The 27824-nt window shown below is 60.0% G+C and overlaps 8 protein-coding genes across 8 annotated transcripts; 4 read left to right on the forward strand and 4 right to left on the reverse strand.

The window, feature by feature from the left end:
• The first annotated feature begins 107 nt into the window (after positions 1-107).
• TRAVEDRAFT_170594 (kinase-like protein) lies at positions 108-2511 on the forward strand. The gene is made up of 6 exons (XM_008042419.1): positions 108-297; positions 350-407; positions 478-574; positions 627-1498; positions 1553-2135; positions 2188-2511. Exons 1-6 carry the CDS (start codon positions 262-264, stop codon positions 2321-2323), a joined length of 1782 nt encoding a protein of 593 aa, XP_008040610.1. The 5' UTR covers positions 108-261; the 3' UTR covers positions 2324-2511.
• Positions 2512-2827: 316 nt separating this feature from the next.
• TRAVEDRAFT_59636 (argininosuccinate synthetase) lies at positions 2828-4731 on the forward strand. The gene is made up of 9 exons (XM_008042420.1): positions 2828-2893; positions 2971-3050; positions 3119-3178; positions 3235-3300; positions 3358-3440; positions 3497-3606; positions 3659-4317; positions 4370-4470; positions 4523-4731. Exons 1-9 carry the CDS (start codon positions 2845-2847, stop codon positions 4593-4595), a joined length of 1281 nt encoding a protein of 426 aa, XP_008040611.1. The 5' UTR covers positions 2828-2844; the 3' UTR covers positions 4596-4731.
• Positions 4732-4929: 198 nt separating this feature from the next.
• On the reverse strand, positions 4930-5601 carry TRAVEDRAFT_49476 (uncharacterized protein; the record flags this gene model as incomplete). Its single annotated transcript, XM_008042067.1, has 1 exon — positions 4930-5601. The coding sequence occupies one exon, from the start codon at positions 5599-5601 to the stop codon at positions 4930-4932; it is 672 nt and encodes a 223-aa protein (XP_008040258.1).
• An 885-nt stretch (positions 5602-6486) lies between these two features.
• Positions 6487-8451, reverse strand: TRAVEDRAFT_65757 (uncharacterized protein). The gene is made up of 3 exons (XM_008042421.1): positions 8258-8451; positions 7219-8197; positions 6487-7158 (listed from the first exon to the last, which is right to left on the reverse strand). Exons 2-3 carry the CDS (start codon positions 8156-8158, stop codon positions 6764-6766), a joined length of 1335 nt encoding a protein of 444 aa, XP_008040612.1. The 5' UTR covers positions 8159-8197; positions 8258-8451; the 3' UTR covers positions 6487-6763.
• A 295-nt stretch (positions 8452-8746) lies between these two features.
• Positions 8747-13235, forward strand: TRAVEDRAFT_73132 (beta and beta-prime subunits of DNA dependent RNA-polymerase; the record flags this gene model as incomplete). Its single annotated transcript, XM_008042422.1, has 15 exons — positions 8747-8842; positions 8900-9444; positions 9505-9987; positions 10050-10531; positions 10598-10869; positions 10926-11366; positions 11423-11502; positions 11563-11975; positions 12074-12147; positions 12244-12297; positions 12354-12479; positions 12542-12548; positions 12611-12647; positions 12721-12994; positions 13076-13235. The coding sequence occupies 15 exons, from the start codon at positions 8747-8749 to the stop codon at positions 13121-13123; spliced, it is 3432 nt and encodes a 1143-aa protein (XP_008040613.1). The 3' UTR covers positions 13124-13235.
• Positions 13236-13985: 750 nt separating this feature from the next.
• Positions 13986-15544, forward strand: TRAVEDRAFT_151242 (ubiquitin-conjugating enzyme). The gene is made up of 7 exons (XM_008042423.1): positions 13986-14140; positions 14233-14259; positions 14350-14450; positions 14600-14663; positions 14816-14956; positions 15056-15117; positions 15195-15544. The coding sequence occupies exons 1-7, from the start codon at positions 14068-14070 to the stop codon at positions 15243-15245; spliced, it is 519 nt and encodes a 172-aa protein (XP_008040614.1). The 5' UTR covers positions 13986-14067; the 3' UTR covers positions 15246-15544.
• A 959-nt stretch (positions 15545-16503) lies between these two features.
• Positions 16504-19173, reverse strand: TRAVEDRAFT_30092 (L-gulonolactone/D-arabinono-1,4-lactone oxidase). The gene is made up of 5 exons (XM_008041900.1): positions 18815-19173; positions 18017-18496; positions 17776-17964; positions 17409-17620; positions 16504-17048 (listed from the first exon to the last, which is right to left on the reverse strand). Exons 1-5 carry the CDS (start codon positions 19142-19144, stop codon positions 16781-16783), a joined length of 1479 nt encoding a protein of 492 aa, XP_008040091.1. The 5' UTR covers positions 19145-19173; the 3' UTR covers positions 16504-16780.
• Positions 19174-22191: 3018 nt separating this feature from the next.
• On the reverse strand, positions 22192-26947 carry TRAVEDRAFT_59641 (actin-like ATPase domain-containing protein). Its single transcript, XM_008042424.1, has 18 exons — positions 26502-26947; positions 26420-26439; positions 25206-25387; positions 25077-25149; positions 24912-25014; positions 24701-24845; positions 24542-24644; positions 24246-24477; positions 24056-24186; positions 23862-23969; positions 23630-23770; positions 23465-23553; positions 23357-23398; positions 23262-23285; positions 23165-23187; positions 22980-23044; positions 22735-22834; positions 22192-22419 (listed from the first exon to the last, which is right to left on the reverse strand). Exons 1-18 carry the CDS (start codon positions 26884-26886, stop codon positions 22319-22321), a joined length of 2067 nt encoding a protein of 688 aa, XP_008040615.1. The 5' UTR covers positions 26887-26947; the 3' UTR covers positions 22192-22318.
• Positions 26948-27824: the final 877 nt, after the last annotated feature.

The raw sequence follows: 27824 nt of genomic DNA on the forward strand, positions 1-27824 counted from the left end.
GGCCCGGGTGATCCGGCTGGAGTTGTGTGATTGTTTTGTGACTCCGGTCACATTGCCCAGAAGAATGCGGTCAGTGGCTGGCCTGAGGCCTCACTCAGCTTGCTCCCGACCACCACCGTCTCTGACCTCGACGACGACGACGGCCTGGTGCCGATATTCCACTTTGATCTGCTGCATCATCCTTGCTTTGAACGCTTTGTGTCTGCACTTGTCTCTACCGCGCATCAGAGCTCGAGCCGGCTGTAGCACTACCAGATCAAGATGCACTCCGATGCCTTTGATGTCATCCCCTATGAGGTACGTGCTCATGCTTGCTCTCCACTCAACCAGTGCCCATGAGGCCGCTTAGGATATAAAAGGCGACTGGAAGAAGCTCGGCTCGGGGTCCTTTGGCAATGTCTACAAGGGTGAGTGCCGCACACAGACGGACGCGTCTGTGCTGCTGCGGGGCGGGGCTGACTTTAGGCTTTATAACAGCGACCTACCTCGGGATCGATGTCGCGATCAAGGAGGTACTACCATCGAACGACTACGACGTCGCCAAGTACTTTGAGAGGGAATGGCGGCTCATGAAGTGCGTTATACCTCTCCATTCCTGAGCCCCTCTCATCCCGGCACGCATATAGGGAGGCGCGCCATCCTAATGTGGTGCTCTACCTCGGCCTCTCCCGCGCTCCGGACGGCCGCATCTTCATCATATCGGAGTACATCGAAAGCGGCAACCTGCGCATGTACATCCACGACAAGTCGAAGCCATTCCCATGGCGGCTCCGGCTCTCCTTCGCCACAGACATTGCACGTGCCCTTGCCTACCTCCATGCGCGCAAGTGCATCCATCGTGACCTCAAGGGCGAGAACCTGCTTGTTACCGCGAACGGGCGTCTCAAGATCACCGACTTCGGGTTCGCGCGCATCGCCGCGCGTAACGAAGAGGAGAGCAAGCGCCTTACGTTCTGCGGCACAGACTCGTACATGTCGCCGGAGATTTTGCTTGGCAACGAGTTCGACCTTCCGACGGACATCTTCTCTCTTGGTGTCATATTTTGCGAAATCCTGTCGCGAAAGCTCGCGGACGACAACACCTTCCGCAGGACCGCGCCGTTCTTTAACATCGACGAGGACGAGGTCCGGACGTTGGCTAGCACGGGCTGTCCACCGGGTTTGATTGCGCTTGCCCTGGACTGTCTCAAGCAAGTGCCCGGCGAACGCCCCAACACGCGGGAAATTCTGGACCGTCTTAGGGAGATCGAGGCGGAGGTGCTTGCGCGGCCGGAGGCGGACGACATTCATCTGGGAACTGTCAGATTCATGTCCGGGATGCGCAGACCGGGCGCTGCCCCGCGAATCCCGAGCTTCGGTCAGGGGATCTCCGCCATGGGCGCCGCATCCAAGACGGATGTCCATTCTAGCGACGAAGACAGCGACGATGAGTTCGCGAAGGTTGTCGATGGGCTTAGCAAGGTCGATCTCGCAAGCCAGTGGAGCGGCGCAACGGACGGTATGTTGTCGGCTGTCGTTAGTCAGCTTACATCCCCCTTACTGACCATAATAGGCCATGCGAGCAATAACAGCGCACAGCCATTGATCGACAGCACGTCGAGCACGTACTCGGATTATAGCACGACGGTGATCCGTGGTCACTCGCCCGCATACACGGACGCCCCACCGTCACTTTCCTCGATCCTCACTATACGACCCTCGCCCAACCCCAACGGGTCAGACGACCTTAATGGCCATCCTCTCGCGACGGGTGCACACGGTCCGACGCCAACTACTACCACTATACCCACCCCGTCGGACTCAATGCTCTCGATCGACTCATTCCACACTGCGTCCTCTTCCAGCATGATCGCGCCTTCCATCGCGGTCGCAACCGAAGGCGGGTCGACGATCCGCGGCTCAACTCTTCCCATGGTTCACCGCTTCACGCTCATCAAGCCGGGCTCAAAGAGGACCACGAACGGGCGGGAGAAGGACGTCCCCGTCCGTAGCGCGTCACCGTCACGTTCTACAGAGAACCTGTGGAACCCGCTGGAGCTGTTCTTCACGAGCACGTTGTTGAGCGCAAAGTGCGACGTCTGCGCGAAACGCCTCGGGTGGAAGCCTGTCTTGGAGTGCGATGACTGTGGCATGAAGTACGTCCACTGAACCATCCATTTGTAGCGAGTATTGACTGACATACTATAGAACACACATCAAGTGTGGCGACCTCGCGCCCATGGACTGCGGCGTCCGTGCCATGCAGCCGCCACCCCAGCACACGACCCCGCAGACCTCGCCAAGCGCCAAGCTGAAGGCGAACGGAAAGCACTCTCCGAAATGACCGCCATGACCGTCACGACCGTTCCCCTGCATTCACGACCTTCACGAGCACCAGCCAGCGATCCGTTCTACATCCACATCCGCCTCCGTATTTATCGAGCTTGCGTTTCCCGGACCCGTTCTCCTCTCGCAATCATCCCACAGGACATTCGGTGTCTGCATGTATTCTTATACCCGGCGCATGCCCAGTAATCGACGAGTCAATAGAATGTGTAGCCCTAAGTACCCGATGCACGCTCCGCAGTGCAACGCGCGCACGATGTGTACGATAGCGGGATGGGGGTGGGTCCTGTTGTAGGGCACGATCCTAGTGTGACCTGGGCGCGGTGTGACAGACGCGACAGGCGCGCGTCGCGTAGATAAGAGAGGCGCGCTGCCTTTTACGGGCGTCTGTCAGAATTTTCTGCCGCCAAAGAAGCCACCCAGAGATTTCAGCGGAGTCGAGTCGAGTCCACCCGGCCGAGTCAGATCCTGCCTCCTCCCTCTCATCCTTTCCTCACACCACCACCATCATCTGCCACCATGTCCGAGTCCAAGGGCCGTGTTCTTCTCGCGTACTCCGGGGGCCTTGGTACGTCGCGCGATGCGCACAAGTGCGCGATCGCAGTCCGCGCGGGGTGCCTGTACTGATCGCGCGCGCGCATACAGATACTTCGTGCATCCTCGCATGGCTGATCGAGCAGGGCTATGAGGTCGTCGCCTTCATGGCTGATGTCGGCCAGGAGGAGGTGCGTTGATCGCTTGCGCGTGTTACGCGAGACGCTACAAGGATCGGGTGTGCTAAGATCGTGTACAGGACTTTGAGGCTGCCCGCAAAAAGGCCCTCGCCGTTGGCGCGAAGAAGTTCTTCCTTGAGGTACGTCTGAATAATCGTACTCGCGATGCATTTCTCATTATGATCTGGTTGTACAGGACCTCAAGCGCGAGTTCGTGACCGAGCTCATCTACCCCGCGCTCCAGGCGAACTGCATTTACGAGGTGCGCTGAATACGCGCTCGCCTACATATCCTTTCGTTGACGCTGGTAGGGTTTCAGAATGTCTACCTGCTCGGTACGTCGCTTGCGCGGCCGGTTATTGCTCGTGGCATGATGGCCATCGCGGACCGGGAGGGATGCGAGTAAGTCCCCTATATCATTTCAGTCGTCGCGTGAATTAAACGTCTACTGCCTTCAGCTTCGTCTCGCATGGCTGCACTGGCAAGGGCAACGACCAGGTCCGCTTCGAGCTCGCGTTCTACGGTCTCAAGCCCGACATCAAGGTCATCGCACCTTGGCGCATTCCTGGTGGGTTCCCATGCTCCTCCGCCGTCCTCCATCCCAGCTAACTTGTGCGCAGAATTCTACCACCGCTTTGCGGGCCGTCAGGCGCTCCTTGCCTACGCCGCCGAGAAGCAGATCCCCGTCCAGCAGACCGCCGCGAAGCCCTGGTCGACCGACGAGAACCTGTTCCACATCTCCTACGAGGCCGGCATCCTCGAGGACCCCGACACCACCCCTCCCGCCGACATGTGGAAGCTCACCGTCGACCCGCGTCAGGCCCCAGAAACCCCGCAGGCGCTCACGATCGAGTTCGCAAAGGGTCTGCCCGTGAAGGTGACCGTGCCCGACGAGAACAAGGTGTACACGGACGGCGTCGAGATCTTCCTCGCGCTGAACGCGCTCGCGCGCAAGCACGGCGTCGGGCGCATCGACATCGTCGAGAACCGCTTCATCGGGGTGAAGAGCCGTGGGTGCTACGAGTCCCCGGGCGCGACGATCCTACGCGCGGCGCACGTCGACCTCGAGGGCCTCACGCTCGACCGCAACGTGCGCGCGCTCCGCGACCAGTTCGTCACGATCGAGCTCAGCAAGATTCTGTACAACGGCCACTGGTTCACGCCCGAGCGCGAGTTCGTCGTCAGCGCGATCCCCGCGAGCCAGCGTACCGTCAACGGTCTTGTGCGTCTCGAACTCTACAAGGGCAATGTCATCATCAAGGGCCGCTCGTCCAGCGAGGTACGTATTCTGGGCTTAGGAAGTGGCCGCAGTGGCTGATCGTGCGATGTAGGGTCTGTACGACGAGAAGGAGTCCTCCATGGACGAGCTCGGGGGCTTCGAGCCGACCGACACGACTGGCTTCATCCAGATCGAGTCCATCCGCATCAAAAAGTAGGCATTCTTTGTAACCTCTTACCAGCACTTTCTGACGAGCATCGTGCAGGTGGGCGCAGGCCAACATCCGCAAGGGCCAGGCCGGCATCGAGCCCAAGGATGTCTACGGCAGCCGCGTCTAAGATCTGATTGGCGGGGCCTGAGGAGTAAAAGGGGTGGTCGAATGGAGGCGGATGTCAAAACTATAATGTATCATTACCTGCAGCGATGCCAATGTGACAAAAATCGCGATATAGAGTGGATGTACCTGAATTGCGCCCATCTTACTGTCCACTGCCAGCTTCAAGTTGGAAAACGTCCGCCGCGACACGAAGAGACTGTCGTTTTCCGATGCAGCACAATGTCAACAGAAGACAGTGTAAGTATGCTAGGCTAGCCATCCACCACGTTCAAATGTGTCTGCGCGTACTCAGGATATCTCCTCCCCTCCTCTACGTAAAAGGTATATGTCCGGTTTCAGGGTACCACAGGGCTGCCGGAAACACCTACAGCTTCCCATCTCTTGCGCTGGAGCAGCACAAGCCGACGGGCGGTCTCGCCCCAAGTGCAGATTGAAGTTAACTTATTCGGCTGAATTGTCAAGCGTGGAAACAGATAGTCGAGGAGCTCCGCGAGCGCGTCCGGCGCATCCACCGCTGACTTATAATCCGCCGACAAACACAGGGAACGTAGCCCGTGCGCGCGTGGGGGTGTAGTGAGGCGGACAGCCCCTAGATCCGGAATCGGCGTGCCCTCGAGCCATTGGAGCGACAGCTGTCCCAGGTCTGGGCAGTATTTCGCAAAGTGGAGGAGCGCGTGCGGGGAGGGCATGCCCACGTCACGGGAGTGGCGGTTGCCAATGGCGAGGCTGCGCAGACGGGGCATGGCGTGTGCGATGGCGAGCGCGTCGTCGTCGGTCAAGGACAGCGCGAACAGGCTTGGGGATAGCGACAACTCGAGGTGCTCGAGCTGCAGAAGCGTCGGGCTGGGGCGCAAGCCGCTTGCCCACGACGCACGAGTTCTACCCGGGCGCACTCTGCGGGGTTTGCGTGGCAAGAAGCCTGGCGTGATGGATATTCTCCGCAGGGAGCCGGAGAGGTGAACGGAAGTCACGTTTTGCATGCATTCGACCAGGTCGGAGAGCGTCATCGTTTTCTCCTCTGAGATCCACAATTGAGTTTCCCATTGTCAAGGACCGTAGGTTGCGGCAGAGGAGAAGCTCGGGCAGACATGCAGAGGTTGAACCACGCCAGTCTTCGCAGTCGATGATTCGAAGTATGGACAGGGATGTACAGTGTTTTGCGACGGGAGGAATTAGACCCCCGCGCCCGACGGCGAAGTGTCCAACCAGGCGGACTCTCCTTCCGCACTAAAGTCCCAGTCACGATAGACGGGCCAGAGAGAGTGGGGGGAGGAGGTCGCCAGAAGAGTGAACAGCTCGTCGCCCAGGCTTTCGAGAAAGCCATACCATCGCAGCCGTTGAAGAGAGGGCAGTTTGTGATCGTTATGGCCAACCAGCGCACGGCATGAGTTTCCTGCGGCGGCGGATTCAAGGCTGTCGGACGTCCTTGAGCTCTTGTACCCGAGATCCACACAAGTGCCACAAACTGGGATCAGGGAAAGGCTTCTCCTCCAGGATCTAGCAAGGGCAAGGATGTGAGATCTGCTACCTCTGACCGATCCTCGGATGAGACAAGCATAACAAACACTCACTGAGGTGTAGTGTACATCTGGTATCCTGCTATCTCCAAAATATGTCGCTTTAGGGGATAGAGGCCGGAAAATCCTCCAGAGCGGGGTCAAGTCTTCAAGCCCTTCCCAGAGGACTCTGCCGGCGGATTCGTAGAACCATCGACACACAAGTGCACAAATTGGCGCAAGTGACCCGGTCCATCTCGTCCTCCATGGGCTATAAGGTTTCAAGTATAATCTCCAGGATATCGCCACATCGCAGAGCTGTGTGGCACGCGCTGAGGTTGTCGTGAGCGGTCATGGATGTGCTCGAATGATGGAAGACTCGGAGGGTTGGGGGAAGCTGTAACTGGCAGGGATTAAGATCCGAAGAAACGGTGGTGCTTTACGGACGATATATCTAACGTAGAAAACAAATATCTACATAATAAGCGGTGCCTATAACTGCGGGATTGGGTTGATGGAATCTATGTACGTACATTGAGGTATTAGCATGGCATGAGCTAAACTAAGCGTGCGTGATTGTCAACAGCAAGAAAGCAGTGGTCCAAGAGAGCATTTCAGAATATGACCGGGAAAGGCGAGTAGAGACAGATGACAAGCATATGAAGCGCCGAATTTACTTCGGTGGTCTCTGGGGGACGAACGAGAGCACCTTGCGCACATTGAGCACCGGGAGGCGCTTGACGATCGCCGCGCTGCCCGCCTCCATGTGAGACGTATCGTTGCAGTTGTTGATGAAGTTCACCGCGCCGAGCGAGAGCAGGACGCTGAGCGTTTGGTCCATGCCCGCCCACGCGTCCATGTCGACGTCCTCGATAGCCGCGACAGTGATGTGCGCGATGATGTTAACGGTAGAAAGGCGGACGAAGGCATGTGGGTCGAGTTGTGCGAGAATATGCCCCGCGAGGAATAGGGAATGGAGCTTCGCATCCACTGTGAGGGTGACCAGGTTGGGTGGATAGTGCGGCACTATTGCCACTACAGGCGGACATTCGTTCACCTCCTTGGTGTCTAAAACGCGCTGACATGTGAGCTTGGTAAGATGACCAGATATGCTTGAACGCTACGAACCTTCCTTGCGCCAGCGGGGCAGGACAATATGCAGGTGTCGCAAAGAAGCGTACCCGGCGATGATCTGATTCAGCTTCGCAACCTGGCTCAGCCGGTAGAGCGAGTATATGAACGTCTCCGACTCGACATGGGTCACAAGCCAAGGCAGCAACGTGAGAGGGGTGGGCGCGTATGACTCCGTGATCTTGAGCGAGCGCAATGTGAGCCTCGCTCCGGGCTGCTCGGCGAAGTCTTGGTCAGAGGCGCCGTACCGCGAGCATAGCCGTCCACAGCGCAGAGTGTGTATGAGGGGATATGTCTTGACCAGCGTGTCCATATCTGCGTTGCAACGGAACCAGCAGTCGAACAGGGAGAGCATGTGGATGCGCGGGAAGGAGGACGCGAACATGGCAACGATATGCTGGTCGAAAGGGACATCCTTGAAAGCGAGCCGTACGACGTTGGTCAGACGTGGCGCGATGACAAGGGCGAAGACGCGGAGGTGTTTCGGTGGCCCCTTCTCCTCCAGAAGGGCCTGCAGAGACTCGAAGGCGGTCCCTTCGCCGGCCTCGAAGTACAGCTCGCGCACGTGACCGGCGATATGGGGGTTCTTGACGAAGAGCAGGACGGCGTTCACGTAGTTGCCCACTTTTATGACTATCCTGTTGAACAGGTAGTGCTGCGCCGAAGCGACAAGCGCGTGGCAGACGAGTGCGCAGCTGCGGAGTGTCTTGACATCGTTGTGCAAGTGATCGACGATTTGCTCTAGGAGTTCTAGGGGGAGGCGCCATTTCGGTTGCGGCGGTCGAGCAGCAGGTGTTCGAGCCTGCGAGCGGCGGTGCGTGATGCTAGTGGCGACCTTCCACGTGCGGGAGACAGTGCCGCGAACACCGTCCCACTTGCGCTTCTCAAAGAAGTTTATGTCGAACTCCTTGCTGATAGCCTCAAGGGACTGTTCCATCTTTGTGCACTTCGCGTATACTCTAATGCAGGGAGGGTACTAGCGTAACTGAGTCGTGAGCTGAAAAGTTCAGCGACCATAGGTTTCTCTGCTACTCACCTGTCGCAATTTCGCCTCTTTAGCCCAAGAAAACCCGTAGTTTCTGGTTCAGACGCGATGGCTTCATATGACCCGTGATGCGTTTTCAGCTCCCTTTGCTGAGACGAGCCAAAGGGACAAGGAAAAGTCAATTTCTCGTCCGTAGGTAGACCATAGAGCTCCAGAATAGGACAGCCGCGATCGCAGTTAGGCGTATCAGGGTCCCAGAGATGAGGTGGAGGGTAGCGAAGGACTGAGGAGGAGACCTGTATGGGCGCCAAGGGCATGTACTGGACTCGGGCGCTAGCACCGGCGAAGGCCGAAAGCGCGACATCCTCCAAATTCCGTGCTTGAGGAGACTCGCTCTGCTCGGTTTGCCCTGGTGCTTGGAGTCAGACGTTCCCTTTGGTATCTTTTTCGCGTTGCTTCTGGGCTTGACAAATTCTCTGAGCATCTGGTTTCTCGGGCGGTCGCTGTGCCGAGAAAAGTATCTCGGTAGGCCAAACGCTCATGGCGGCGCACGGAGAAGCGGAAGAGGATTGGGCACAACTTGAGCAGCCCCACTGGCGTGGTCTTGGTATCACGGATCCCATAAAGAGCGTAGAGGTGTGTCCGTAAGTCATATCATAGCGTTACACACGGGTGAACACCAACCTTGTGCAGGACAAATGGCTGCTACTCCCCGCCTTCCTGAAGGTGAAGGGTCTGGTCAAACAACACATAGACTCCTTCAACTACTTCGTGGACGTTGACATCAAGAACATCCTGAAGGCCAACAATAAGGTCACCTCGGACGTCGACCCCCGCTTCTGGCTGAAGTACACAGACATTGTGGTCGGCTTCCCGGACAGAACGGACGCGGACGCCATAGACAAGAGCGTCACGCCCCATGAATGTCGATTGCGCGACACGACGTACGGCGCACCTATTCTCGTGACGATCCAGTACACGCGCGGAAAAAGCGTCGTCCGGCGGGCCAATGTCAACATCGGCCGGCTGCCCATCATGCTCCGGAGTAACAAGTGTGTACTGACGGGACGCACGGAAGCTCAACTTGCGCGCATGACGGAGTGTCCCTTAGACCCAGGGGGATACTTCATCGTAAAAGGCACCGAGAAGGTCATTCTCGTGCAAGAGCAGCTGAGCAAGAATCGTATCATCGTTGAGGTTGACCCGACCAAGGGCGTCGTGCAGGCATCATGTACTTCGTGAGTCTATATTTGCCAAGTGCTCCGCATCACGGATAGCAAATTGATACAGCCACCAAGATCAACGCACGGCGGTCTTAAGTCGAAGACGTATGTCGCGACGAAGAAGGGGAAAATCTACCTCCGCCATAACTCCATTCATGAGGATGTCCCAATTGTCATCGCACTCAAGGCACTCGGCATCCAGTCGGACAAGGAGATTCTCTTGCTGACGGCCGGCAACCACGAAGCTTACAAGTCATCGTTCGCGCCGAACCTGGAAGATGCGGCCAAGCTCGGAGTGTTCACCCGCCACCAAGCCCTGGAGTGGATTGGTTCGAGGGTGAAGGTCAACCGGAGAGTCATGGGGCCGAGGCGTCCTGCTTGGGAGGAGGCCCTGGAGGCGCTTGCGACGATCGTGCTCGCCCATGTTCCTGTCAGCGGGCTCGACTTCCGGTCTAAAGCTGTCTTTGTTGCGACAATGACGCGACGCGTTCTCATGGCCATGGATGACGAGAAGATGGTCGATGACCGGGATTACGTGGGCAACAAGCGGCTGGAACTGTGCGCATGTTTTTTTACGTCGTGTGCGGCAGTAACATGAAAAAAAACTGACTTCGATACAGCGCGGGGCAGCTTCTGGCGCTCCTCTTCGAGGATTTGTTCAAAACTTTTAACGCCAACCTGAAGGCGGCCATTGACAAGGTCCTGAAAAAACCGTCACGCACAAGCGAGTTTGACGCGTTCAACACCATGCAGTTCCAGGGGGACCACATCACCTCCGGCTTCGTGCGCGCTATCTCAACGGGTAATTGGTCCTTGAAACGCTTCAAGATGGAAAGGGCTGGCGTCACGCACGTCCTCAGCCGTCTCTCATTTGTCTCGGCTCTCGGCATGATGACCCGCATATCTTCTCAGTTCGAGAAGACGCGCAAGGTCAGTGGGCCTCGAGCGTTGCAGCCCAGTCAATGGGGTATGCTGTGTCCGAGCGACACGCCAGAAGGCGAAGCATGCGGTTTAGTGAAGAACCTTGCCTTAATGACGCACATCACGACGGACGTCGACGAGGAACCGATCATCAGGATAGCGTTCATGCTCGGAGTAGAAGGTGCGCACTACAGTTCCCGAATGCGTTGGCGCCCCGTGCTTCCCTGACCTGACCTGTCTATCGTAGACATCAGTTTAGCGACCGGGACAGAGATCTATGGCCCGCACACCTTCGTCGTCAATGTCAACGGGACTATCATCGGCCTGACGCGGTATCCCGCGCGCTTCGTCAGCAACTTCCGACGACTGCGGCGGGCAGGACGGTTCAGCGAATTCGTCAGCGTGTACATCAACCATCACCACCGGACCGTGCTCATCGCGAGCGATGGCGGACGAATTTGCAGGCCCATGATCATCGTCGAAAGCGGCAGGCCGAAGGTTATGTCGGAGCATATCGCGGTATGTCTCTATCGCTTGACATTATCTTTGGCACTCACCCATCGATACGCCCCCAGCAATTGAAGCAGGGACAGCTGACGTTCGATGACTTCCTGCGCAAGGGTCTCGTGGAGTACCTCGATGTCAACGAGGAGAACGACTCCTACATCGCGCTGTACGAGAAGGACATCGTGCCTGGGACGACACATCTGGAGATCGAGCCGTTCACACTCCTTGGCGCCGTTGCGGGCCTGATCCCGTACCCGCACCACAATCAGTCGCCTAGGAATACCTACCAATGCGCCATGGGCAAGCAGGCCATTGGCGCCATCGGCTACAACCAGCTGAACCGCATCGACACCCTCCTCTACCTCTCCGTTTATCCCCAGCAGCCTATGGTGAAAACAAAAACGATCGAGCTGATTGGGTACGACCGCCTACCTGCCGGGCAGAACGCCACCGTGGCGGTGATGAGTTACTCAGGGTACGACATTGAGGACGCGCTCATTCTCAACAAGGTACAAGCCACGCTTTATCCGGAGCTAGCCTAGACTGACTATGTGACGGGCTGCAGGCTTCGCTCGACCGCGGATATGGGCGGTGTCAAGTGCTCAGGAAAAACGCCACACTCATCCGCAAGTACCCCAACGGGACGTACGTGTTCATCCCATCCCAATATGTCTAGGACGTGGTCGCTGAGATCTACATCTCCAGGTACGACCGTCTGGCGGATGCGCCCGTGGACGAGACCGGGCAGGTCCAGAAGAAGTACGACATCATCCAACCGGACGGCCTGGCGGGCGTCGGCGAGCGGGTCGACCCGGGCGATGTGTACATCAACAAGCAGACCCCGACGAACGCGAACGACAACTCCTTCACCGGCCAGGCCGCAACGGTCCCGTACAAGAACGCTCCCATGACCTACAAGTCGCCCGTCGCAGGCCAAATCGACAAAGTGATGATCACCGACACGGAGAACGATCAGACCCTCATCAAGGTGTTGATCCGCCAAACGCGGCGGCCCGAGCTGGGAGACAAGTTCTCGTCGCGTCACGGCCAGAAGGGTGTCTGCGGGCTGATCGTGAACCAGGAGGACATGCCGTTCAATGACCAGGGTATCGTACCTGGTGCGTGCCTTCGCACCCGCTCCTCACTGCAGCCGTGTCGCGTCCACGCCCGCCAGGCGGTGGCAGTGATTGATTGACTTTCTTCCGCGCCCCCGCAGACACGATCATGAACCCCCACGGTTTCCCGTCCCGCATGACGGTCGGCAAAATGATAGAACTGCTCGCTGGAAAGGTACGCCCCGGCACCGGCTCTGCTGCCATTGCATACACGGGCCCCGTGCGCGTGGCTCCACTGCCTGCATGCTGAGATCGTCGCGTCGCGTTTTAGGCCGGCGTTCTAGCTGGGAAACTCCAGTACGGGACCGCGTTCGGCGGCTCCAAGGTGCGTGCCGAGCATTTTCCGCTCACAAGCGGGTGAGACTGACTACGCTAGCACAGGTCGAAGACATGTCCCGGATCTTAATTGAAAAGGGCTTCAGCTACGCGGGCAAGGACATGCTCACGAGCGGCATCACGGGCGAGCCCCTAGAAGCCTACGTCTACTTCGGGCCTATCTACTACCAGGTATGTGTGCAGGACACAACTGTCAGTCTGCTGTCGCGCTAACCACTCGACAACTCCGACAGAAACTCAGTGAGTATATCTGACGTGCCGCTCGCGCAGGCAGGTTGTTGACGGCCGGCAATTTTATCTAGAACACATGGTCATGGACAAGATGCACGCTCGCGCGAGGTCCGTATGCGCATCCGATCTGCGTGAATGAATATGGCGTTTCTCATGCTGATGCATCGATTCATGTTTCCAGGGGACCCCGTGCAACGCTGACACGGCAGCCAACGGAGGGTCGGTCGCGCGAAGGCGGTCTGCGTCTCGGCGAGATGGAGCGCGACTGTCTTATCGGCTACGGCGCGACGCAGCTGCTGCTAGAACGCCTCATGATCTCCTCGGACCAGTTCCAGGTGGACGCATGCCAAGAGTGCGGGCTTCTTGGATACAACGGCTGGTGTCCGTACTGCAAGAGTTCGAAGAAGATGGCACAGCTCACTATCCCGTATGCCGCAAAACTGCTCTTCCAGGAGGTACGCCCCGGGGCCCGCTCTCCGCTCCGCGTCCGGACGAACGCTCACGGACGCATCTCTTCTTTTCGTGCGGCCTTCTAGCTCATGGCGATGAACGTTGTCCCGCGGCTGGTGCTGGATGACGCATGATGGGAATAAGAAGCAGCCCTAAATTATATCACACATCCGCATGTTTTGTCAAGGTATCACGTACATCTGTATTTTGCGCACTAACTGTATGACCATTGAAGCTTTGTCAACCGCATCCGTTGTCTGCGCATGCTGCTCATCTCCGTGTCCTGGAGCGCTGCGTCCAGCAAGGTGCGCCCTGGCGTCCCGCCTCTTTATTTGGCCCGGCGAGGGCGCCGCCAGTGCGATCGAAGGCGGAACGTGTATCATCGACTGTGGCGCGAAGGAAGTGGGAAGCATACATCTCGAAGCAGGTGCGTACGTTATCGTACCCCGTCGAACGCTGATATCGGACGACGTTGTGTACCCTACCGAAGCGGAGCGGAGAGCACAACAGGGGTCCACAAGGCGCACATGTCCATGTGGCGGCTGAAATTTTCCGGCACAAGGCAAGATCGCAGCACCGCGGACGGAGTCCCGCCAACGTCCAGGACCACAGAGACACAGCCAAGGGACTCGGAGAGCGGAGCGGCCTTGAGAGATTTGTCGAACGTAGCCAGCCCGTGTGCTGCTGGTCTGATAGAGAGAACAACACGCTTGATTGAGTTCAACCCCCAGCGCAGGGGGGCATGTGTGCGATTGAATTGCGCTGAGTGGATGCTGGCAGTCGCGGGACTCAGCTGAGGAGTGAATATGCCTCGAGGACAGGCAAACTGCACAAACGGCCATCCTCTCCCATCCCCCGCCGGACTTTGGGCGGGTGGTGGCGGCGGCGGGCGGCCCGCGAGTGAGTGCAAGCCGGAGGGGCCGGCGTACAAGAGATCACCGGCCCAGGCCGTCCAGCGTCCTCGCCGGCGCCTGTGTACGGTCCATCCTTGCTGCTCGACGCTCATCTCGCCTCTTCGTTCGACGTGCTCTTGCCGCCTACCGTGTCCGCTACGCTTGCTTGACAAACAGAGAAGGAGATGAACGCGCGTGGTGGAAGTTCTACCGCCCTGCGGCGGCTCATGACTGAGTACAAGCAGCTGACGTCCCAAGGTCTGCATCTGCCTGCCTACAGGCATCATCGCAGTTGTGCCGTATCTGTTCCCGGCTGATATGTTATTGTATCCGTTATTTTGTGTCCGTAGGTGCACCGGATGGCATGTTCACCGCCGGTATGCTCTGAACCCCCTGGGAACTCCGGTACCCGCAGCAGCGCTGACTTCTCGGGCGTACCGCATCCTCGTCCCTCGTCTCCTCGGAAGGCCCTATTTCCGAGTCCGATTTCTTTACCTGGGAGGCCCTGATCGTGGGCCCCAAAGACACCCCTTTCGAGGGTGGTGTCTTCCCTGCAGTCCTGACATTTGTACGTACTTCCATTAACAGCGCCCGCACACACTGCTGATGCCCAGTGCCCTGTCTGCTCATTGCTGCCCTTGTCTGAACCTATTCCTGTTTTGAAACGAATTTTACGGCGGCCATCTGTCCGTACATGCGCGGAAACATATCCGCTAGCCGTCCGACTACCCTCTATCTCCGTTCAAGATGAAGTTCGACCCACCATTATTCCACCCGAACAGTAAGTCATGACAGATACGCTACATCGTGGGATGCGCTACTGCGGGAGGGCACCCGCCCACCTCCGTAGTCTCCCCGATCGTACGGCTTCTTCCTGCCTTCTAGCGAACTAACCACTGCGCCCATCTGCCACGTTTTGTGGTGCGACGTCAGTTTACGCCGATGGCACGGTCTGCATCTCGATCCTGCACACCCCGGGGGACGATCCCACGCAGTACGAACAGGCCTCCGAACGCTGGAGCCCCGTGCAGAGTGTTGAGAAGGTCATCCTCAGCGTAATCTCGATGCTAGCGGGTGCGTTCATCACAGCCTCCCCGTGCCTTGTCCGATCCTGAGAAGTCACTGACCTATTCGTCGTATGTCATATTTCCCCTTTGCCACGTTCCTGCTCAGAGCCGAACCTGGAGAGCGGCGCCAATATCGACTGCTGCAAGCTATACCGCGATAATCGCGCGGTGAGTCCGCGGCCCTGTTTAGCTTCCGTCGCGGCGGAATTCGGGGCACTAACTCACATTGGACTGGTGCCCTGCAGGAATACGAGCGCATCGTCAAACGATCCATCCGCGAACAGCTGGGCCTCTGATGATTGGCTCCCCCGAGCGGCATAATCCCGCAGGTGACGCAGCCCAGCAGGATGGTTGTGCGGCCGATGCTCCGAACCATCCCGGCGTCCCAGTGTGTCTTGCTGTCCGGACGACGTACGTACACGGAGAACACCACCAACACCACCGCCCCGCTGCCGTCTTTCTGGTGAGAGAATACCGAGGAAATATGTACATATAATGTAACAACAGCTCCGCACCATCTCATCGCCGTGCCATGCCAACATCCGCCCGGACGCCCGCCACACCAGCGCTGCGTGCATAGTGTATACACTCGCCCGTCCCGCTCTCGCCATCGCAGGCTAGCCCCGGCTCCTCAAAGACCGAGTCGCCCGCGCTGCCATGACGGCCCCCGCTCGCGCACATCAGCCCTGCCTGGCCATGGCACACGCCGTCCGCCCGCGCCCGCGCCCGCACATAGCGCGCCGTTACCCTCGTCGTGCGACTCGTGCGGCCGCCACTAACCCACTAACCCAGCGCACACGTTCCCGCGGAGCGCGCCCGCCCACCCATCGCGCAGCTCGCCGGCGAAGCCGCGACGCCGCACGGCCGCCCAGTATCCAGTGCCCAGTACCCCCGCTGTGCCCCAGATCGACCCTAGCGGCGCCACCTACGTGTGCGTCAGGGCCCGGCCGGTAACGTTAGCCTGCGTGGGTGCACCCGGAGCGCAGGGCCCAGCTCCGAGTCCGCGAGGCAAGCCGTCCCCCCGCGCGCGCATTCAGACTCGGACGCGATCTCGCGCGCCACATCTCGTGCGCGGTGGCGAGCCGTGGCGTTCTCCCGTCTCCCGGAGCCTGCACGTCAGCCGGCGGCCGACGAGCTTGCATGGCATGACACGGACGGCGAGCTCGTCGTCTCCGGGGACATGCGCCACTGTGCATGCAGCCCCGGGGATTTAGTTATAAGTTTTGAGTATTTGCAAATCTGGGGGCGGCGAGGACGGTCGCATGGGTGGACCGTGGACGGGCGCGCGGCGCTGCGACCTCGGCGTAGTACGTACGAGGCCCAGCTGGCTGCCCCAAGCTTCTCCCGCACGCCACGGAGGTCAGCACGGGCTGATATAGTTACCGCGCTCCACGCGGGCGAGGGCGAGCGAGAAAGAGCCTGAGGCTTTTCATACTTACGACAGCGCGGAGCGCCGCACAACGTTACAACGTACACTTGGCTTAAGCTTCAGCAGCGCGGGCGGCTCGCCCTCGGGATCAAGCTCAAGCTTCAGGCGGACTTTATTCGCGGAGAGAGATTACAGAAGCGTTGTACATACACCGGGCGTACTAGAGAGGAGCGAGGATATTGACTACAAGACGGGCACCGGGATCGACTATCGTATGCAGCCGCCGCCCCAGGCAGGCAGGAAGAAAGGGTGGTGGGTAGATAGATAGGGCAGGTAGTAGCTAGTAGGCTAAGCGGGGGCGGGATTAGATGCGGCGCACCGGTCTAAGCTTCAGGGGCCGGAGAATGCAACGCGTCGTCCAATGGGTGTAGCGGCGCGCGCACGAAGACCGAAGACAGAGGTTCACGGCATCTTCTTGAAGACGCGCGCGCCCGCGGCGGCGTCCGTGCTGCCGTAGATGTGGCGCTGCACGTACGCGTTGCGGAAGAGGCCGGCGGGGTCGACCGCGGCGAGCACGCGCACGAAGTCGTCGAAGCGCGGATAGAGCGCGCGCAGCGCGGCGGGCCCGAGCGGGTGCGACTTTGCCCAGTGCGGCTTCCCGGCGTACTTGAGCATGATCGTCTCGAACTGCGCGAAGAGCTTCCGGTAGGGCACGTTCAGCCCGTATGGTCTGTGCGCGGGGTGCGCGGTGAGAGAGACGGGGGAAGACAGGGAAGAGACGGAGAGCACGGAGGAGGGTTACGGCGGATGAGGTAAGACGATCCGAGTCGAGGAGGCGAGACGGGAGCGTGGGTGGCGGAAGGCGAGGCAATGCGACGCAGTTTGCGAAGACGCGGACATGACGCAACAGAAGCAGCACGGCAGGACGAGCGGGCGGCGGCGCCAGGCACGAGAACACACGCGCGGGGCACGGAGGCGACACAGAAGACGATGCAGACGCAAACGCAAAGAGAGGACAGGGCGGTGAAAGAAGGAAGACGGATGGTGAGCTGCTGCTTCTTGCGCTGCGGACACGAGCAGGGGCACTCACTTGAACTGCACGAGGCCGATCCAGCACGTCCGCTGGGCGTAGCTCGGGCTCAGCCAGATGTCGTCGGGCGCGGAGAAGCGGATCTCGATGGACGAGTGCGGGCGGAGCCCCGCGGGGTCTGCGAACTCCCTGTCGAGCCACGTGCGGAGCTCGCGCAGGCAGGCCTGTGCGTGCTCGTACGAGACCGCCCACTCGGTCGTGAATTGCGGGTACTGTCACGGGAGAAGCAGGGCGTGCAGGGCAGGGCGGTCAGCGGCGAGGAGGGAAGGTGGGCGTGCGGGCAGGAAGGAAGATGGATGGACAGACGGCCGTCAGTCAGTCAAACGTGTTCGTGCGGGCGCGCGGGGCGGGCAGATCGGAGACTGACCTTGCAGTCGATGTTGAAGACGCGGTGGCTATCGTCGACGGTGACGGTCCTGTCGCGCACGAGCCAGGCCATGAAGCGGCCGATCCAGAGGTTGAGGGCTGGGATGTAGCGGCCAAGGAAGAGGAGGAACTGGAGGAGGTGGAAGCCGACGACGGAGTGCCAGAGCCACGTGCCGACGGGTTTCCGGGGCTGTGAGAAGGATGAGCGACGTCGGGAACTCGCGCAGGGCTGTCAGACAAACCTCGGACGTGCGATTTGAGCTGCTGACGCGGATGACGCCGGCGTGGGGGAACCACCAGAGGCGGACGTGCTCGGCGGCGTGCGCGATCGAGTCGAGGTTTCCCACCACGTCGTCGAAGGTATGCGACTCCTGGACCTCCTTCAGCCTGAACGCGGGCTCGACCTCGAGGGTTATTTCGAGGATGAGGCCGGTGCTGCCGAGCCCGCAGATCGACGCGAGGAACAGATCCGGGTTCTCCTCGCGCGAGCAGCGCGTGCGGGTGCCGTCTGCGAGGAGCAGGACGAGGGCCTTCACGTCCATCGAGAGGACGGGGTACTGCATGCCGGAGCCGTGGGTGGCGGTGGTGACGACGCCGCCGAGGGTCTGGTCGGAGATGGAGCCGAGGTTGCGCATGGCGAGGCCATGGCGGGCGAGCTCGTCGTGGAGGACGCTGAGGATGACGCCGGCCTGGGCGACGACGAGGTGCTTTTCGGCGTCGACCTGTGGGGAAGAGCACGGTGAGCAGCGCGTCCACTCAGTAGCGGAGGGCCTGGCGCGGGAGCCGGAGCGTGGACGACTCGGCGACGGCGGCGGCGCGGGCGGTGGCGGCGCGCGAGTGCCTGAGCGAGATGCGTCCCAGATCGAGTGTGCCATCGCGGGCGGCGATCTCCGCAATGACGAGAGATTGCGCGAGCCAAACACGCCCAAATAGGCGAGATAGCGATGGCGTCCCGAGCCCGCGTCTCCCGCCACTTTGCCTTCTCGCTGCACTGGCGCGGCGCGCGCGGCGCTGACTGGGCCGGACGGAGAAGGACTCACCTCGAGCACCCTGTTCAGCCTCGTCGTCCGCAACATAAAGTCCGTCGTGCACGCCAGGTCGCTCGGGCTGTGCCCGATCCCCGCCACCCGCACCGTCTTGCCCTCCCGCCGCGCGAGCTCCAGGACGAGGCCGCACTGCTCCTCCGTCTCGGGCTCGAACACGGACAGCGGCGTGCAGGTGTAGCTGAGGCCCCAGTTCGTGAACGTCGCGCGCGCGTCGTCCGCGCGCAGCGTGACCGGCGCGAGCTGCGCGTAGAGGCTCTGGAGCGGGATGGCGGCCAGCTTCGCGGCAGGCGCGGGTGGTGGTGGGGCGGACGCGTCGGAGGACATGGCGAGAGAGGAGGCGGCAGCGAGCGAACGAACGGTGTGGCCGTCCTGTGTGGCCGCGGGCTGGCAGGCTTTATAAGTTTTAGCCTGCGGCCAACGCGTCCTGATTATGATTGAGTGAGGCTGGCTGCCTCTTTCGATCGATTGCTCAGCTCGCGAGCCCCGACGGAGAGGCTGAGCATGCCCTCCGTCGGACGTGACCGAGCACCCGCGGGGCTCAGGGCCCTCGACCCAAGGCATTTGCCGGCCCCGGGCTGGGATATGTTGGGAACACCGCCCACGAAATCGCACCCGATCGGGCGGACGCTCCCTGCCTGAGTGCGAAATCGGATCCGGAATATGCACGAAAAACAACTTGCAACGGAATCCAAATCCCAAACAAAAAATACCCTCTGCCTCCGCGGGCGCCCTGGGCGACCGGGCGCGCGACTGCATGCGTGGGCGCGAGTTGAGCTGACTCGCGCGCCAGCCAGCGCCCGCGCGAAGCCAGCCTAGTCGTTTCTGGCCACCGACCCAGCAGGTTCGCACCGGGGGTCGGGACGCCCCCGCTCGAGCTGCTGTGCGTCCTTCGAAGAAATGCCTCGCGCCGCTGTCTGCTCCTCCGAAGAAGATAGAGTTTGTTCCGGTGTGCCCCCACCTGGCGCCCCCGATGAAGCGGACCATGGGCATATGTGCTAGGCACACCCCGCGTCCTCCTGGCACCTCCATCGCCGCATCTGTTGTCCGTTGGGTACTTTTTTTTGTGGCCTGTCGATCACGCAACGCAGCACATGGGGCGGTGGTCCACAGCTGCCAGATACGCCGCGATGAATGCTCGGCACTGCTCTCACCCACCCGCCCCCGCGCACCCGGCGTCTGCCGCCAGCCGCCCATATCAGGGCCCCAGGAAGGACGGCCTCGCGACCATCCTGTCACCGAGGGCAACGCGAGATTTCGGCAGAAACGTTACAAACACGCCTGCTGCGACGCACTTACGTGAACGTATCCCCGGCTTCGATACTCGCCCTCCCGCCTCGGCACACAAGGAACTCGACGGTCCACAACAGCTCGTGCGCGTGCGAACGCGATGAATAAGGGGCGTGCGTGCCGCTGCGAACGCCCGCCACGGGTGCGCGCCGTGCACAGGCCTCCCACCGTCCCATCACTGTCAGTCTCGCACCCTCGCACGGTGGGCCCTCGCAGCTGTGCGCAGGCTCGCCCCGCGTCATCGCCGTGGACACCCCGGAAGCCACGCCCGAGCTCCGTCGTGCCCGCGCGCTGCGTCCGCGCTCTCCTGGCGCTCGCCGGGCGCGAGGCAGCGGCGTCCATGTGCTCCTCGGAGTCCCCGTCAGCCTCATTGCAGGTACCCGTTTGCAAGTCCGCCCCCTGTGCACCTAATCTGCCCGCAGTTGCCGGGACGCAGATGATCATGGAGCCCGCGGACATTTCCAGTGTCCACCTTCTTCCACAGTTCCACTCGGGCTCTCGGAGGGCTTACCGGCGGCTGGGCGCGTGGCATGCGTCCGCTGCATGCCGGGCGGATTTTCGCAGGAACGAGCACGGACTCGGATGGAAGGCGCGGCGGCGGACGCGAGATGTACCAGGCCCGATAAGGACGTCGACGCGACGGTGGCAAGACGACGGGCAAATGGAGAGCTCTAGCGAGATCGAGCGCAACGCCGCGACTTATCGTAGGGGTACGCCCGGTCGCCCGGGCCCGCCGCTGCGCTCGTCATCCCCGCGGCGGATGGGAACACCATCGCGCGTCCGCCGCAGGACTGTTTAGCCTTGGGCTTGGGGCGCATCTTCTTCAAACTTCACGGTACGGTGCCGGACGGACGTCTGACTGTTCATCTTGGCCATTGGCTTGGACGTTCGACGTTTGGTAGCCTGGCTGCCGCCTGTCTGAGCACCGAGCACGCCGCACGAATCTCGCGTGCGGCGTCGTCGGTAGATGTGCAATCGCCACACTCGCCGCCTTGCGCGAGCAGATCGTATCGATCTGCTCGGACTCTGCCGCCCCCCGGAGCCGGCGCCGATCCCGGGGCAAGACAGTGGTCAGCCCGGCCTACGCTCCGGGGCCCCGCACTTTCTTTCACAGAAGGTGGCGGAGGCCTGCGGGCGCTGCCGACTGCATAATATATGAAGGGGCTAAAGTTGCGCTGCAGATTGGATCTGCCTGAGCGACGAGGGGCCTGCGCAAATGTATGAAACTAGACCATAGGAGGAATGAGTACTGCACGCCAGCCTCCGCGATGGTGCCCCAATTCAGGGAACCTACTGTGCAGTCTTGATGATCGAGTGCCAGCCTGAGCAGCGGAACCCGGCCGAGCGCGGGACTGAGATAGATTGCAAACTATCGAGGGCAGCTGCCAGCCTAGGCTGGATTCCGCCTCGCACAGAGAGCACCATCGTGATGGCCGGGTGCGCGGACGCGCGCAGCTGTCTGGTACGGTCCGACGAAGTGGCCGATGGCGTGTGCTGAGTCGTCTGCGAAGCGGAAGACCGCTGGCTAGTGCGCGGCGCCACGATGGTCTCTGACGCATCTGCACCATGCTTAAACGGGGTCAGGGACGCGGCGGGTGCCAGCTGGAAATACCCTGCGTCTTGGAATAGCAGCAGTTCGCCGTTGCGGCGTGAACATGCCTTGAGTGTACATCTATAGCTCAAGCAGTGAGTGTTCGAGCGAAGCGGGTCCGGACGCCGCTATCAGCCTGCGCGGGAAGATCTGCTTCGTCTGACGTGGTGCACGACAATATACCACTGATTCTGGTCCTCGCGCAGCACTTCGCCGCATCCCCGAGCCTCCACTTCGGCACGAGGCGCGCGCAGCGAAGACACAGCGCATGACCTCACTAGCTGTGCCCTGCTGCCGAGAAGTCCGCGCGCGACCCGCGCGACAGTGAAAGTGCCGAGGGCTGCCTCTTTCGCGCAGGAAAGCCGCCGTGCTGGGCGGACGATCGGCCGCCGGCCAGAGCCCGGGAACGCCCCGCACCCCTGCAAACCCCGGAGAAGCGGACGCGAGGGCCTCACAGCATGACGTGCGGCCGAGAGCGAGCATAGATAGAGTTGGGAAGTGAAAAGAAGTGTATCCAAGCGTAGGAGGCCCATGCCATATCGGAGGTAGCATACCAGAGATCGCACCGCGCCGGGGCCCTGCACGAGTCCCTCGGGGAGCCCGTGAGCGTGCCTGTGCGCTCACGAGCGGTAGTCGAAGACGACCCTGCCCCAGTCCTGGCCCTGATAGATGAGCACGCCGCGGACCTCGGCGCTGTCCAGCTCCAGCCCGAGCTCGAACTCTGAGCGCGGTGTACGAGGCCACAGATGACCAATCGGGGTATATGTAAAAAGAAAGCGAATCGTCATCAGTAAAGCTCCGTAAGGATGAGTTTGACGAGCACGAAAACGGAAGCAATCCACTGCGCCGAGAACGCTCTATAGGCCACGCTGCAGGGATAGAACAGCAGAGAGCGCGCAGTCGATCAGTAGCATCGATGCCCATAGCAGGGCGCCTGCATGCGCCATCGCGTTGCGCGCGCTCGACTATGCCGAAACAGAACAACGGGTGCATAGGGATGCGGAGGGCGAACGGAACGGAAGGCAAGGGCACGCACCGGTGTAGAACCCATTCGAGTTTGGCACGCTCGCGTTCTGCTGGAAGCTCGGAAGCGCACCGAGATCGATCGTCCACTTGCACAGCTCGTTGATCTCGCCCTGTGTGTGTCCACGGGATCGGGTGCAGCGGGGGAAGAGCGACGCGGAGGGTCAGCAATGCGCGCTACGTGTTTCCAATAACACGCTGCCTCCGACGCGGCCGAGGCGCGCGGGCGTGCGCCAGGACTAGGACGGGACCGCTCACCTCATCAGTGTACCGCATGATCTTATCGCTGTCCGAGGTATACAGTGTCGCGACGAACATCCGGTCTGCGGGCGCGCGACGCAGCGAACGCAAAGGCGAAACGCGATCGTAGACGTGAACGAAAATAGGGGAGCACCAATGGGGGTCAGGGGGTGGTTCATGTGCCGTAGGTCTGAGCGACGTACCGTTCGGGGTCTGCGAGAACTTGCTGTTTTCGGGGAATCGTGCAAACGCGCAAAAGTCAGAAGACCGTGACCGGCGCAGAGGCGGAGACCGGCGTACCAGAACGTCGTCTTGAGGCGTTGACTGTACCGAATCCGAGCACGGGCATCAAACTATGCAATAAAGGGACGAAGCAAGGGAGCGGTGCCACGTACCCCTTCCGCATTATAGCCCCCTTTGCTACCAGGTACTGCAATCTAATGAAACGCCGACCGGATGTATCAGTCCGTGTCCACTTCCAGTGTGGTCGCGGCCGCGCTTGCCTGCTTTCGCATATCGCGACCCCGGCGTCGTTCTCCCGGATATAGGCTGGTCTCTTCAGCCAGTCCTCGTTCTCCGCAGGTAATTTGACCTGATCGTGTGTGAGTCAAGTCCACGAAAAGGGCAATCGAAGGGGGATGGGTGCAATTACGCAGCGCTCAACCTACCTTTAGCATGTATGATTGTGGCGCAATTACACTCGATACGAGTGGCCGCCGAGCCAGCCCGTACTGCGCCGCGCCTCGCACGGTGGCCGTGTCACAGTCGGCGGGGCGCGCGATGACGCGAATACGCGACTTGAACTGCTCCTGCGGCCGCCGAGAAGACGCGCATTAGTACGTGTGAGAGGCCGCTTTCGCGTCCCTGGACAGGGTGCAGAAGACGAATTTGGGCACGTACCTGCACCTTGCGGAACAGGTACTCGCTCGCGGAGAAACCTCCCACGAGGAGAAGCGCATCGAGCCGTCGATTGACCTTCTGCGTCTGTGCTTCGATCAGCTCCAGGACCTGCAACGAAGCAGTGCCGTGCCGTAAGTTTCTCGGTGGTGGGAACGCCAGGGCGCAAGCCCGGCAAATAAGCTGCCCAGACCGACCTCGTCCACCACTGGGTCGAACACCTCCCGCCTGAGCAGGTTCCCGGGGATCGCCACCTCGCCGTTCACCAGGCCCACTGCGGGGTCGTCGGGATCCTCCACGTTGAAACAGGTAAAGTGGAACATCTTGTCTACAGGTTGCCCGATCAGAACGTGCACCAGATGGGACAGATGGAGACAGCCGCATTACCGTCGTCTTCCTCTCCCATGTACCGCAGCTTGTCCGTCTCACTGAAGCTCTCCATAAAATTTGCGAGGCTCACCCGGTCGAGATGCACCGGGTGGTCGGCGAGCAGCGTCTTCATCAGCTCCCGGAATCGCAGGTCCAGGAAGAGTGAGCCGCAGTTTGCGCCTGAGCGCGCGCATAGCTCTGCGATCTCGAGGTTGGACAGCATGCCGATGATCCTGTACACCGCCAGGTCCTGGAAGATGTCACGTTGCCGTCAGCATACGGCCACCGCGGGGACCTCGGATGACGGGACGTACGACAGTGCCACCACCGGCGTCGCAGATCATAAAGTTCTGATTTGGGGACAGCTTGTGCACGTCCGTCAGGTTAGCGCAATGCACGGCCGCTGCTTCTGGCTCGCTGCACGTCGATTTGAGCGTCGGCCGTAGCGCTGAGATGTAGTGTAAACGCCGTACCTGATAATTCGTAGGCGATCTCTCCACTCGTGGTCCCCAGCCCTGGCAGATCGGACAAGGCCGGCGGCAATGGCGGCATCCCGCATCATCTGGCATCCTGTGGCGTCCCATGCGGCGGGTACTGTGAGCCACACGTCCGCAGAATCTGGTAGAGAAGCGCCGATGATCATGAGGAGCCGGAGATCTCACGAGGACGGGGAACTTGACGCACCTAGGTCTGCCACTGCGCCTATTTCTCGCGTGATTTGCTGCTTAGCGTAGTCCCATAGACACGACAAGAAGTCAATGATGAGATCGATAGCTCGTTTCCCTGGCTGGGACAGGACGGGCGCCGGTGAGCAATGTTGTACGCTGTCAGATGCTCAACGTGGCTCACCGGCAGAGCAGGCAAACGAGGATCTACGTTTGTCTCATCCCGGAGGGCGTGAGGCTCGAGGAACAGCTTGAACCTTGCGCAAATTCGTTAAAACGGTTTCTGCAGGCACAGCTTCGGGAGAACACATACCATTCGCACTTGACCGCGCCTGGTACCGGGCCCGCGTTCTTCGCCTCAATGCCCCACGCGATCACCTGGCCTGTTTGGTCATACAGAAGACATGTCGGAATCTTCCTGAACGTTTCGAAGGACCCCGGCCAGTTCAGGATTTGCTGGACTTTGCCGGCGGCGATACGCGAAGATCCATAAGCCTAAGGATAGAAACCGGACATTTAGCACCGGTTCGCTTGGTTTCCAGCACCTTGCAGAACGAAAAACCACGTATGCTCCGTCCTCTCTCATGACTCCACCTTCTGCCGGAGCTCAACCAGGTACCAAGAATCGTAATTTAGACACGTCTGTACCATGCTCAGCATGTGGGGAAGGCCTTGTGCACAAAGGGAATCGGCAATGACGGACGACAGAAAAGACATAAGACAGCAAGCAATGGAAACTCGGCCGACATGGATAATTTAAAATGCCGTTCGGCTACCAAAGAGCGGTTACCAAAACGAGTGTAACGAGAATGCGATCTTGTAGAAAGGGATAGAAGACAAGGCATAACACCTGACAGCTGCATGCCGTGTTTCATGTTGCGCTTCCTTTCGCGAGATAGTGGACCCTCGGAGAAAGACAGTCTGTAACCGCCTCGGGCGGTGATCCGGGTTGATAGAGCGCATACAACATGTTGGCCCTCCCGCGTCGCTCACGTCCGACAGAGGCCCTGAAGCAACATAGTTGTGCAACTTCAGAATCTCAAGCGATACGCGTAACATTTCGGAGGTAGGGAAATTGATTTGAACCAACTATTAGAAGCCACCAGGTACCACGGAGAGGGCCTCCGCGTGGAACTTGGTGTCTCCAATAGCAGACACCGGGGGTAGCCGTCCGTGTAACACCTCGTTACACGCTAATCGCACGAAAGTGTCTGACCATAGGTGGCACACCTTTGTCTGATTGTCCCATCCTGAACGCATCTAAAATGTAGCGAGAAGACCGTGTTACACGCTGATCACACTTTAAAGCCTCGTGTAATCAGCGTGCAACTGTGGTGGCGCGAGTTGAGACACTGAAAGCACAATTGGACTTTGGCTACACCATGTGCTTTCAGTGTTACATCTCGTTACACAGGTCCGTGCCCCCGGTGAGACGAGGCGGTGGGTAGCATTTGAATACGTGACTGAGTTTCGAACGTCTAGTTATCGTTCTTCAGGGCGCTATCAGCCAAATTATCGAGGACTTACCACACCCGAAAACGTGGTACCTTGAAATTGAGCCTTTAGCCTTCTTGAACTCAAAGAATGTACGGCACACTGCTTAACTCACCGAAATCGATGGAAACGGACAGCTTCCCTTCATCCGCAAAAGACGATTGCTGAAGGGCGATGGGAGGGCTGTTCCCTCTTGAGGTGACGGACATCGCGAGCGTGCGATCGGGGCTCGTTCTCGCCATCGGCGGGCTCTGCATGGGCGTGTATCCTGCATACGTACTGCTGCTCACCGTCTCTGGGCGCGGCGAGCCGGGCGTAGATGGAGGCCTGGCGCCATTCGGATACACTCCGGGCGGCGGCGGAGATCCCTGCGGTGCGTACGGGCTGAATGGAACCTGACCAGGCGGGCTCGGAGATGGCTTAGACTCCCATGTCCCATATGCGTGAGGCGGCGGCGTTGGGCCTGGTGGTGGCAGGAAGGGCTTCTCGCCGTTGTTCATGCCCGGCCATTGTGGACTCGGCTGAGGGCCCGGCTGCTGTGCGATTGGACCGTGAGCGCCCGGGAAGGGGGTGACTTGGTGCGCGACCTGGTCGTTGTGGGTGGGGTTGCCGAGTTTGTTGTCGGGCTCGCCGCAGCAGCTCATCGTGGTTGAGGTTTAAGTTACCGCGTCCGACAACGACGGCCATCGCGCGCATATAGTCGGTGGCATCTACTAGCGCAGGCCAGCTGTCAATGCTGTCAAGAGGCGGGGCTAGACGCCCGTAATGCACCGCACCGCTTGGCGCACCGGTAGTGATATTGCTCATTTCGGGCCGCTCAAAGCCGGATTAGGTCAACAAAACGGCTCGCTTCTATTTTGACCAGCTCAACTCGAGCTGAACCGAATCGATAGCGTCACACCGAAGTCCGCTCAGTCACCTCCGAGTCTCCGACTACCGTGTCGCCAGCTTCGCCAGAGGGAAAATGCGGCATATTTTGCAGGCACAGGTAAGTTGCGGCATATAATTTTGCAGAGATGAACCGCGGAAGGCTTCATATTAATGCGTCGGGCTTTCAGTGACCAGCGCCGTGTACCGGGGACCCCCCGGGCAAGTGGATTTCCTTTCCTACATGTTTACTTCCCATACCGTCTACTCACGGGCGATGTACAGGGCAGAAGTACCTCGATGATGGTGCTGATAACATGTCAGGCTTCCGACGAAGCCGGACGTACATGGCGACCCTGAACGTGGACTGGCGATGTTACAAAAACCGCAAAACGTAGCCGAGAAACCAGCGTGTTTCGGCGATCGCACATCGCCCACATATGCCTGCCGCATGGTCGACTTTCCTCGGGCAAAGTCTCGGAGCATCGGCAGGCAAAAGCAGCGTGCCCGAGGCTGTGGGCCGCGGTCAGTACTCCCTCTGTTCTCACACCGTGAATTTGTGGACACGGCT

Source organism: Trametes versicolor (genome assembly GCF_000271585.1).
Source record: "Trametes versicolor FP-101664 SS1 unplaced genomic scaffold TRAVEscaffold_8, whole genome shotgun sequence".
NCBI classification, from domain to species: Eukaryota; Fungi; Basidiomycota; class Agaricomycetes; order Polyporales; family Polyporaceae; genus Trametes; species Trametes versicolor.